Here is a 12,942-nt window from a genome sequence, read left to right as displayed (position 1 = left end):
TATCTGTTAAATAAGCGAGTAATGGGAAAACTGGGGTCTCTTTACATATATTTTGAGTGATATCCATTACATTTGATGTTTTGCCTTTCTAACAAATCAAATGGGCTTTCTTTCTTTCAAAAAAGTTTTCCAACTCCAACCACATTTCTTGTTTCACAATAAAAAGTCAACAGCTGCAACTTCTCTAAGAGTCATGAGGAAACCAAGTAAGAGGAAACAATGTCAAGAGAGAGGGGAGCACTGGGACCATTTCCTCTCATTCCTGGAGGGTCTTGGAGTCTGGTGATAATTCACACCATCCCCATGGCCTCTCATTCTAGGCTCTTTCTTCATGAAGCCCATTAAAATTAAAGCTCTTCTCCTCTCAGTGGTTGAGAACCTTGCAAGTGACACTTTTTAGTTAACTGTATGTAAAGGCAGGTGCGAATTCTCTTGAAGTTTTGCAGAATCTCAAGTTTGGGAGAGTGTCCTTTTCTGGCACAAGTGGACAAGCTGCCCAGGGAAAGCTCCCCATCTATTGCACATGTACTTCTTAGAGTAAAACATCAGGCAGTAGGGACTACATAGGAAAATTCAGCGCATTTGACAAATGAAAACCTGAGGCTTTGACAGGAGGAGAAATGAGTTCTTCTATCAGATTATGGTGTCCCTCTCTCCTCACTGAATCAAGTTCCTCTTCTCCAGCCTTCTCAATCCTCTCAGGCAAGAGAGGTGGGAGAAAGAAGGGAAATGTGCTCAAACCAGGTCTGTGAGACTTACAGACACATGAGAGAAAACTTCAAGAGAAACTTCCTAGAGTCGGCACAGAGTCTCTGGACACCTTGTTTAGGTTCATATCCTAATTCTGTCTCCCACTTGCTGGGTGACCCTCTGCCAGTTACTTAACCTCTCTGAGTCTGTTTCCTCATCTGTTAAATGGGAATAAATAATACAAAAATATATGGCTATTGTGAATACTATGAAAAATAAAACATACACTGTAATAAGACTCTATTAGTACAATTGTGCTTGAGTGAGGAGTCTGTGCTCTCACTGCTAAATCTGAGTAAGTCAAGCTCAGAAAAGAAATGTGCCATTTTAATTCTCATTAACCTTGGCTTTCCAGTACCGGCTTCATTTCTCTTTGGGTCTCTTCCATGTGTGTTTTCAAGGTCCTGCTTTCCTGGCTGGGTGTGCTGTTTCTTATCTATTTCTCCTCTCTCCTGCCTGTTTTGCATTTATTTCCAGCTTTGTGGGAGATTGTGCCAGTGGTGTTTTCCAGGGCTCCCCACTCCCTATGGTTGGGGGAAAAAGGAAGTGCTTGAAAAGTTCATCCACCAGGTTTGGAGTAGACAAACAGATTTTCCTTTGTTTCAAAACTCCGCTAGGTTCTGTGGGCGGTGATTTCCTCCTTCCTGGTTTAGGGACCACGAGGAGGGATTTAATTTTGATGAGTAATATAATACAGTCAAGAAAGAGAAACCTCTAAATGTGGCAAATAGTAAATTACGCTAGATGAGAACATAAACTACCTGGAAACAAAAGGGGCGCCAATCTGGAAATCAGAGGACGTAGATAAAGAAGAGATGGATAAAGAAGTTGTACATCCTTGTTTTGCATATATTGGGGGAATTCTGAGAGAATTCCCACATCTCTAAACCCATACACAGTCTGAATTATTTTCTAATTTTGCTTTCTTTTTATGTGAAAACATCACATAGATTTTTCTTGGATTATGTGTCTACTCAGCAAACTGAAGGGAATTATGAAAGAACTAAAATGTCCCGCTCTGTCTCAGCCACCTTTTGCCACTGGCTCTGCCTTTTAGCAGATTAGCTAAGGAGATCACATCAGATGAACAGAGTACTCAGTCTTCATCTTCTTGGATGGGTCTGACCTTCACTCCTGTGGATGAAAACTAAAGGTCATTCATATCCTGAACTCACTGAATATGAAGATTCTAGTCTTCCTTCTCATTCTTGTCCTCATCCATCTCCATGCTCTCTTTTGAGAACTTCAAGAATTGTTTTCTGGAGTCTCTGTCCTGGACAGATGCAGGGGCAGCAAGCAGCAGTCAGAAAATATCATTTCTCTTTCAGCTGACTTGACTTAAAGACAGTAAACTCAGGATTCACTCATGATTCTCAAGTGTTCAACCTCCAATACACCTTTTATTGATTTCACTCCTTAAGAGTTTTTAATGGAGGCCGGTAAATTCTTGAAACTTGATGCACAACTTTGTACTTAGGTGTATTTAAGGGTAAGGAGAGAGCACATCATGGTTTCAAAGGCTTAAGTGGTTAAAATTTAGAAAAGTTAAGAACCACGGAGGTGACATCTTCAAGGGAAGCTAATCTGTTTAGCCTTAGCACGTTGAACATTAAGTAGACTAAATCTGTGGGACGCCATACAAGTTCATTCACTGGCCTCTGGAAATATTGTTTGTGTTCTGGACTCTCCAGAGTCTGTGAAACACAGGCGATAAGGAGAAGAAAGCAGCAGAACCCTCCTTCATAGTGGATGCTAGTCACTGACCCATCCCTCACCCTGCCTGCTCCATTGTGGCTCTTCCCCCAACCCGGGAGCAGCCTGGAAGGGCATGGATGGTTAATTCACCAAAGGAGGAAATTGCTGCCTTGCTGAATGGTGACTGCTTTATCTATCCACCACTAAATGTGAGCATGAGCTAAAACTGTAGTTTCCATACTGAATTCTCCTGGGTTTGTGTAAATAAAACAATTGTCTCTGACAGGGAACAGAAATAGACAAAGATAAACATTTTCACTTCCTTTTGTTGATATTGCTCTTGGTGGGAAAAGAACTGGGGAATTTTTACTTTCATTTAAGAAATGTTCACAGAGCACCCCTTTTGTTGTAGGCACGTGGCTAGAAGCTGAAAAACAGTTTAAATAAGCGGACATGGTTTCTGACCTGGTGGAATTTCCAGACAGGTGAGTAAGACATACATCAACAATCACACAGATAGGCTAAGCTTTCTTTAACAGAATCCAACGAGGAGTTTGCATTCATGTCAAACTGGGTCTTGAACACTTCAACAATTTTTACGGCCAAAGTGGGGGAAAGAACGAGCTACAGCGAAGCTCACATCTTGAAACAAAAACTTAAAAACAATCAAAGTTTTGAGGAGACTTGTGAGAAATGAAATATAGAAATTACAGCATAAGCTCGTTTTTCCACTTAAGCTACTTTCTTTAAATTGCTGAGTCTTATCTCAACCCAGTTTTTAAAAATATCACATGTGTATAGAAACAAAAGAACAAAAGAATAAGCTTTTAAGAAAAGAGGAAAAATAACCTTATAAGACTACACTACCTTTAATCAGCATTTTTAAAGCCTTTTTTTTTCTCCTGTCACTTGACTCAATGGCTTGTGTGGGTTGATTACCTCAAGACATAATTAAACACACGCATAGGTCCAGTCATTTCTAATACAGCAACTTCCCTTTCTGCCAAGTGACTTCATTTCCTATGATCTTTACTTCACATGAAAGAGATCCTAGTGACAAACAATATACAATTGCAATTTCAAAGATACATATTTTATAGTAAACATTGGCATAAACAATCTCTAAAACTTTTGTTTAATAAATCTAACAAAGAAATGACTACAAGTAAACAATTGCATGTATTTGTTTATTTTTTCATATTGAAGACAGGCTGATCTTAGGTCTCCCAAGTCTATAATAAATGCCGGTTTCCACAACCAGCCTCTTTCTCCAATCCCATCTTTCAAACGCCGTCTCAGAATCTTCACTGATTTGGGAGATAGAATTGGCAACGATACTCAGTTCTCTGTGTATATCAACAGTATTTTTTTTTTTTAAGGCACAAACATAAATTGAATTTTTAGGCATAAAAAAGAAAGCTCTATAATTAAAAGGAAAAAAAGCAGCCAGATGTCAGCTTTAAGAGACCTGTTGTGTCAATACATTTTTACTTTTTGATTGGTACTTTTTTTTAAAAAAATGTGGTTCTTCCACTCTAGGCAAAGTTAAGTGTGACTTAAGTGACGGATTAGAGGGGGAGAAAAACTGACATTTATTGAGTACCTCCTATGGGGCAGTCACCAGTCTTAACATTTTCTGTATATTTCCTCACTTAACTCTTGCTGCGATCCTATGGAATTGTGGTTATTCTCATTTTACAGATGAGGAAACTGAGACTCAGTGAGGCTAAAATAATTTCCCACAGTTGTTTGGCTAATAAATGGTGGACACAGGCTTGAAGGCAGATCTGACTGAGTCCAACACCCACGAAGACCCTTAAATTTAAGTTATTCAGATTTGACCTGGCTCAAAACCAACGCATTTAGCTGTTTCCATTTTCTAGCTTGTCAAGACTTTGAAAAATGTCTTTTCTTGAAAAGGTGGGACACTTTTAGCAGTCTGAGCCAACTTTTCTTAGTATTTTTACCAATTGTTAACTGGAGATAATGAAATTGGAGATGGGACTGAAAGACACTGGAGCAGATTGTTATCATATTTTATTTACTATACTTTGTTAAGTACAAATGTCTTTTATGCACAAAAAGTAATAACATGTTTAAAATCTTTCAGTTAACTCCTAGTTTTATTGACTAACATTTCAGGGAGCAGGTGTTTTATGTTTACGATCTCAGCGTCAACACATTGTAAGTCAAACTCAGTGATACGTGTTTAGCATTTGTCTGTGGGTCTCTTAACCTTGAGGATTGTTGAGCTGAGACTAATTTCCTCGAAAGGAGAAAAAAATTCCAGGTTCAAGTTGAGACTTTACTACTGGGATTGGGAAAGGTGGCACAGATTTTAGCAGCAGCAGAGGAAAGGCCAGCATAGAATTGGCTTGCTCAAGGTCTCTCAGTTAATCAGCAGGGGATAAGATTCAAACTCAAGTTTGCCTCACTTCAAAGCCCATTTTTTTCCCCACCACATTCTGCTTTATTATGTGAATACAACTTAATTTAGGCTTACAAACAAGCCCCAGTTCTAAAATACCTGTTTGAAGTGCGAGTGGGGTGGGGAGGTGCTGTGTATGTGCATGAATTGTTTAACATACCCCAAAAGACATTCAGTTGACCCGAGGCTGACAGAAGAAGAAGAGTTACTTATTGATGTGGAAAAGGTAAATGCCTGTCTTTGTCTTATCTCTTTCTTGAGCTCTTCCCTTTCTTGGCTGATAGACTTGGTCCCACGGCTATGATTAAGCTCTCTGGATGCTTTTTTCTTTGTTAAGTGCTGGTTGGAACTTAAATGAGCAAATCAATGGTCAAGAGCCCTATGAACTTTGCATTCATCCCTAGAGGGGGACAAAATAGCATTTGTATTTATGTGCAGCTTTACTGTTCACTCAAACTTTTTACCCTATTCTGTTCTATTTTGAAGCAGCATTTCCTCGAACAGGATAATTAGCCCTTTTCCCCCTACTTAATCCCATTTGGTCTTCTCCTTACTATGCAATGACTCATATGGTTACCTTTATGGAAATGGGACAAGACCAGAACGACTGCCCCCTCCAGTCACTTGGTCTTTGTCCATCCTTGCCTCAGATGGAGAGAGTCTTGGGACATGACACATCAAGGTGGCACTGTGAGAGATCGACATTTGCACAGATGCCCTTTTGTCTTACAAATGATGCTCCATTCCAAAGGCTGTGAACACGTAGGTCAAACAGAGCTCATTAGCTCAACCTCTAAGGATGACATCAGGTTGCAAAGAGGAGGAAGGGAAGAGATGAGGAGATGGGCCAGAGAGGGGGAAAGAGGTGCTTAGGTAAGTTGCACAAACACAAAGACAACCCTGAAAGAAAAGTAGAGGAGCGTTTGCAGTTCCTCAGAGCTCTGAGTATCTTAGTAGTGCCCCTGGTATAACTGGGTCCTAATGATGCTAGACTGAACCTTAAGGGTCTGTCCATATGAGATTATGTCTTTGCTGAACAAACCAACATTACTGAAGAAAAAAAAAAAAACTGGGAATTTTCTTTAAGATTCGGCTCTTGCTTACATTTCTGGCCCCAACTTTTTCTCTCCTCACTCCATACATATTTTCCGTACAATGCTCAATAATTTCAGGAACCCAACTGGGCCACATTCTCTTACATGTCATTACCTTGTACTTGCTTTTCCTTTCACTAGCAAAGCAGGCATCCCTTCTCCCAACCCCCTTGGTCTTACTCCTACTCATCACCAATACTAGGTCACAGTCACTTGTTTGTATAACTAATTGTCCATATCCTACATTAGACTGCAAACTCCTTGAAGTCAGAGGCATCCTTATTTACATAGTATTCATATCTCCTACTACAAAACGTGGTATTAGAAGATAATCAATATATGGTAAATCAATAAATGAACAATCAAGTTCCTAAAATAGTAGATTTAAAAACAATAAGAACTGCATTGTAAATAGTAAACATTGACTTTGCTACAGAAGTTGATATAATGTACTATTTTGTCTTCAAGTCTTATGTTGGTTGGAGAAAGGAAAAAAAAGAAATATGGTTGTTCAGAAGACTACCAACTTCTTTGGAAAGCACTCAAACATGGCATTACTTCTCAACACACACTTGTGTGGACAAACTCACTGTTCTATCAGTCTCCCTGGGAAAGAAGAAGGATGTTGCATCAAGCTGAATTCATTATAAATTGTGTACTTGTCCAGAGGTAGGCAGACTTTTACTATTGTAAGCTTTCTTCCATAGTGTTCCTTTTCCAAGGAAGTCCAGACTAATCTCTGAGGACTCAAGAGGGATGGAGTAAGAAACTTTCAGTCATACAAAGATGGTTTTGTGTCCTAGTGTCCTGAATATGCTTCCCTTTATGAATATGCTTTGAGACCAGGATTAAACCTAATAAGTTTTGGATGCATGAGCTCCACCACTACTGAGATATATGAACTTGAAGATGTAGTTTCCTCATCTGTAAAATGAGGACAATATTACTTAGCCCATTGTCATGAGGATTAATACACACACACACACACACAGATTCCCTGACATCAAGTAAATCGAAATGATATTTAAGAAGTTAGCTGGAGTCACTACACAAATCTTTCATTAAAGGAAAATTTCTCCCCAAACCACAAGTATTCACATTCTGCTGAAACATCATTCGTCTTGGTCTAATTTTCAATAATTCTCCTGTCAGAAAATTTAATTTAAATCCTATATCACTGTTTAAACTAGCTATTTCCTCAAGCAGTTTTGAATTCCATAGATTTTTAAGACTCTCTGTACTCCAGATTTTCAATCTGAAAGGGCAACTTGAACTCAGATATAACCAGATTTTAATCTGGAGCTTTAAATTTTTAGCAAATCCTAACTCAAACTGGTGTTGTTTCTATTTTATTATATTGTTTCATTACATGCTGTAATCTAGCTTTACTTGGTATTTCAGAAACCAATCTTTCATCAAGAATCCACTAAGGCAAAATAAATTTTTAGGAAATAATTGTTGGTGGAATGGCTTTGCAGTTTGGAAGTCAAACATCTGACAAAAATGAGAAATACAAGCCATAGCTTTTGGATTAGATAGGAATCCATCAGTGTAAAAGTTAAGCCAGGAAGTTTGCATATATTAACTTGATGAGATAGGTCGAGATTTTTAAACTCAGCTTCTAGCTATAGAAACTGGAACGCAGAAACGTTAAAAGCCACAAAAAATTAGGTGGCTGAACTAGGGTTTAAACCCAGATGTTCCTTCCACTAAGTACACATTACTTACCTTTCTATTACATGCCACCTCATCCCGCCTCATCCAAGTAACCCCAGCGAACCACATCCTGGGACATAAACATGTTTTATTCTATCGCTTGAGTGTCTGTGGACAGTATCCTTATCGAGAATGTGCTGTTGCTCTTCATCCTCGTCTATTAAAGTCCTGCATCCTTCGATACCCTGCTCAAACGGCTATACCCTTGTTGGAACAAACATCATGGTACCATCTGTCTGTTTCTGTAATATAACCTGGCCCTTATATTGCTTTCTTCTTCTGATGGCCGAAACTTTTTAAAACCAAGTACTTAGTCTTATCCACTTCTAGATTCCCACATTACTCAGAAGTTACTTGATAAATATTTGTGGAACTGAACTGAAAGATATATCCTTTCAGTCTGTTAAACACACATTAGAAAAGACAAATCTTTTGAAAAGTTGTAACCTGCTCCTTGAGAGTGGTAATCGTTCCTGGAAACTTTCCAGAATGCTTAGGAAAGGACTTCTCATAAATTATATCTCCACTAAAAGTGGTTTGCTCAATTACCTTCTCTATCACTACAGCACGTATAATTTACCTAAAGAAATGATTGTGCCATAAAAGAATAATCACAAATGACCTTCCTCTAACAGCTGCCAGATGATACTGTGATAAAGTGAATAAATAAAATAAAAGGGAAAACAACTGACAATCATGGATCAAACTGAGAAGATTGACTATTTTAAAACTATTTTAAAATGTGTTTTAAAATAAAATCAGTAAAGTGGAATTACTTGAAAGAGCAAATAAAACTTCAACCATTGCTGAAAATTTGATAAGAAATTAATTGTTCGAGGAGTCCGATGACTCAGGTCTGCCCTCAAAGGGCGGGTGGAGGGTTGCGTGGTGTGGAATTTCCTCTAACAGTGATGTAAGGATGATGGTGCACATGTTCCCCACTCTTTCGATAATATAAAAAGCCACAGGAGCTCTCTGTCCAACACAGGTCCTCTGGGACAGCAGAGCTCACAAGCGTCTAGGACAAGAGCCAGTAAGAAGCCACAAAGGACACACTCTGTGTAAACATGACTTCCAAGCTGGCTGTTGCTCTCTTGGCAGCTTTCTTGATTTCTGCAGCTCTGTGTGAAGGTAAGCATATTGTTCTGATCTACAGAGTTTTCCTGTGTCTAAATGTGATCCTCAGATAGCAAGATTATCTTTAATGCTTTGATGACAAGCCTCCTTTTTATTCAGGACAAGGAAACCATCTTTGCAGTCATTCAATGTTGAATTGAAGTTTTAAATTTTTAAGTAGGATCTTCAATATTTAGAAAAGTATAGTTTGATTTATATAGACATTCTGCTCCTATCATTCATACTCTGTAGTATATATATATTTAACTAAGTTTATAATTTAGGGTGTATCTTATTGGAGGCCACAGTTACACCTATTATCTATTAATACTGAATAGGGTAACTCAGGTAATTCTACTCCATGTACTATTTTATTGACAAGCTTCAGTTGCTCTTTGACTTAAAGTCACCCTGACAGATTATAGATCTTGTTGGGATCCCTTATATTTCTGTTAACTCTTTCTGAAGGCAATTTCCCTGTTGATGGATCTTAGTTTGCCTACCATAAATAGCACTGTGGTAACACAGAGGATTATGCAATGTCAAGTAAAAGAAAAAGTACCACGAGGATGTCAACATTGCTCAAAGACTACTCCAAGTCTTTATGTAATCTAGTGTTGTTAGAAATGACTGTTTTTAAAACAAAGAGAAAGATTGGGCTCAGGACCTTAAAGAATATCCAGCCATCAATTTCAGGAGTAATTTTGCTAAATATGTGATGTTTACCAAACACACGGTCACCAAATAATTGCATTGGAATTAACAAGGGCGTGGCTAGCAGAGGCGTGCCTGTTCATGAGATCAATCCTTAATTACTTTTTTTTTCCACAGCTGCAGTTCTGTCAAGACTGAGTTCAGAACTTCGATGCCAGTGCATAAATACACACTCCACACCTTTCCACCCCAAATTTATCAAAGAACTAAGAGTGATTGAGAGTGGACCTCACTGTGAAAATACAGAAATCATGTAAGTAATCTCAAAAATGATTAGATATTTTACTTTAACAAACTGAAGATAAGGAAGATATGGAAGAATCTGACAAAGTTCTAGGTATTAGGAATACATAGTGAGCAAAACAGAAAAGAAAAATTATTTGTCTGCATGGCATTTAATATGGTATCTTCCATGACTCATCACTGAACATTGGTTTAGACTTAGATTTTATGCCTGTACTTAGGGACCCATGATTTGAATGGCACAAGAATGTTTGAAATCTACTAAATATTGATTTTAGTCATCTCTCATTTCAGTGTTAAGCTTGCCAATGGAAGAGAGGTCTGCCTGAATCCCAAGGAAAAGTGGGTGCAGAAGGTTGTGGAGATATTTTTGAAGAGGTAAGTTTGTTTGTTTGTTTTTAATTTAGATTCCTCATTTATCCTATGACATAGAGTCCAAAAGTCAGCCTATAAATTTTGTGCTGCTGCTGAAAATTTTATCTTTTAAGTATCTGCTTCTTTGATTAAAAAAAAAAAAAATAGCAGCAATAATGAGTCTGTTGTACTCATGCCTGGGAAGGCCACACACCTCAGTATGTCCGGGAAAGTATGGGTTTATGCCTGTGCTTGGCTCCCTCGATCACAGAAGGTTCTGGCTTAGATGACAACATATCTGGTCATTTATAGTTGAAAATGTAGAGTATTTCTAAAACATGGATATATAAGACTATTAATCTCTATATTAAATATATTTTTAAGAATCATACATCCCTCCTTATTAAAACATTGTTCATTTAAAATTTTTTTATTTTATTTATTTTCAGAGCTGAGAAGCAAAATCCATGAAAACACCCTAAAACCCATTCTCCATGGCTTCCAAGAATTCCTCAGTGAAGATGCCAATGAAACTGCAAACAAATCTACTTCAGTGCCTTATGTACTGTGTGGGTCTGGTGTAGGGTTGCCAGATAAAATATAGGATGCCCAGCTATATTTGAATATTAAGTAAAATTATGAATATTTTTTCAATGTCCCATGTACATTGTTCCATCTAGGACACACTTATATTTTAAAAATTATTCATTGTTTATGATAAGTTCAAATTTAGCTGGAAATCCTATTCTTGTTTTTGTTATTGTATCACATCTTGCAACCCTTGTCTGCTGGCCAGGATTCACGTGTCTCTCTTCAAATGCACCTCACTCTTCTTTATTCTTTATGGAGAATAAGTTTCAGCCACCATCCTACCTTACAGAGATGTAGGGGCATGTGGCTGGAAGCACTTTAACTTTAATGCAGAGTCAAGTAAATTATTTTCAAGTGTAACTTATTCACCTATTTATTATTTATGTATTTATTTAAGCATCAAATATAGTAATGTTTGTGCACAAATTTGGAGAAATGGGAAGGAAGCAACGTTAGTAAGATAGTATAATGATGGTAGTGAATTTATATTTATTTTAGGTATTAAGTGATGTTGAATTACAGACCTATTTTGTTCAAGGTTGTTATAATATGACCATAGTTGCCAGATTTAGCAAATTAAAAAACAAAGCAAACAAACAGGGCACCCAGCTAATTTTCCCTTCTGATAAGCAATGAATAATTTGCTAGTATAAGTACATCACTATTTATCTGAAATTTTAATTGAACTGGCAATCTTACATTTGATACTTCTGGTCTGGTCACTGCAAGCCTTATTTTGCAGTGCTGTGTTGAATCACCCGAAACCTGAGTTAGGACGATTTTCTCAAAATAGCAAAAATTCACCAAACAATAATTTCTTGCTAATTCTTATTTATTCTGAGCAATTAGATTCTCATAATTTTATTTAAATTATTGTATAGTTTAACATCAACTTTACTTTTTGACTTTAAGATGCTTTTATGTGTTCCTAAAGAGACTCTTTCTATTGTTTTTGATAGTATGAAAAGATGAATGTAACTATAGCATATTTAAAATAAAATTCATTGTCAAAGTCATCCGAGGTTGTCTTTGTCTTTCTTTGTAGTTTTAAGATTTGTTGTTTTCTTTTTTTATATTAAAAGTCATATTTTGATTTAAAAACATAAATGCATATATATACTACATTGCATAATAATGATAATCATATTTATATGCTGTGTGGAAAATTACAAGATTTTATTTGTGGAAAAGTATAACTCCTTTCCAAAGATGGGTTACAACCAGTAGTCTTTTCCATAGAATGATGGAAATTTTCTCAACTCCCCACTGTGTACCATTTTGCTAATAAAGGTGACTTCAGATTTTCAACAGATAGCCCAGGGGCCTATACAGCCTAACTCAGCTGTACACTCAGTGAAAGAGGGAGGGGGTACACATTACAAGGCAATTCTCAGCTGATTGAGGAATACTGACACATCTGAGGCAAAGAAATTTAAAATATGATTAAAGACCAAGCATATTTGAAAACAAATCAAACAAAACTCTTAAAAGTAAAAACGCAATATAACTGAAAACCTCAGTGGATGAGTTTTATAACAGCTTAGATACAGCTGAAAAGAAACGGGAATTAGGAAATAAACCCAAAGAACTTTACCTGGAATTTATATCAGAGAGATAAAGAGGTAGTAAATTGGAAAAAGAAAAGACAAGACAAGACAAGACATGGAGGAGATGGAATAAGGTCTTATTGATGTCCAATTGGATTTTTATAAGCAGACAAGAGAGGAAAGGTCAGAGACAATATTTGAAGTGACAGTGGCTGAAAACTTCTTAGAAATGATGAAAAATAATAATCCACAGTTTCAAGAAATTCAATTTACCAACTCTTAATTTTACATTCCTACTCAACAAACAAGGATCTTAGAACTTTGACATTTATCCACCTCCCAGCTCATTTACTATTGCTGCTGGGTATTTTAAGTCCACTTTTTTTTTTTTTTTTTTAAAGTTCCACAATGTAAAGTGAGGAAGAGAGTCCTCTTTCATTTTCACACTTGTTAGTTCACATTGCAATCTACTTTTCCTGTTTCTTTAACTTCTTACAATCACTCTGGGTTCCTGTAACTGCCATTTTTTTCTCTGAGTCAACATTATCTATCAGTAATATGGTACAAAATCCATTGTCTTTTCTAATTCCCAGTGCACATTAACACAAAAGTGTGCAGCATAATAGAATTAATTAAAGATTTGTAAGCGATGCACAAGGAAGAACCAACTGAAAATTCAGCCCTGGTGTTCATT

General features: G+C 37.0%; 1 protein-coding gene across 1 annotated transcript; it reads left to right on the top strand.

The window, feature by feature from the left end:
* Nucleotides 1-8,573: 8,573 nt before the first annotated feature.
* Nucleotides 8,574-11,711, top strand: CXCL8 (C-X-C motif chemokine ligand 8). The gene is made up of 4 exons (XM_006188697.3): nucleotides 8,574-8,814; nucleotides 9,631-9,766; nucleotides 10,051-10,134; nucleotides 10,560-11,711. Exons 1-4 carry the CDS (start codon nucleotides 8,751-8,753, stop codon nucleotides 10,579-10,581), a joined length of 306 nt encoding a protein of 101 aa, XP_006188759.1. The 5' UTR covers nucleotides 8,574-8,750; the 3' UTR covers nucleotides 10,582-11,711.
* Nucleotides 11,712-12,942: the final 1,231 nt, after the last annotated feature.

Source organism: Camelus ferus, chromosome 2 (genome assembly GCF_009834535.1).
Source record: "Camelus ferus isolate YT-003-E chromosome 2, BCGSAC_Cfer_1.0, whole genome shotgun sequence".
NCBI classification, from domain to species: Eukaryota; Metazoa; Chordata; class Mammalia; order Artiodactyla; family Camelidae; genus Camelus; species Camelus ferus.
Note: the sequence above shows the minus strand (reverse complement) of the source record. Positions and strands in the feature narration are given on the sequence as shown.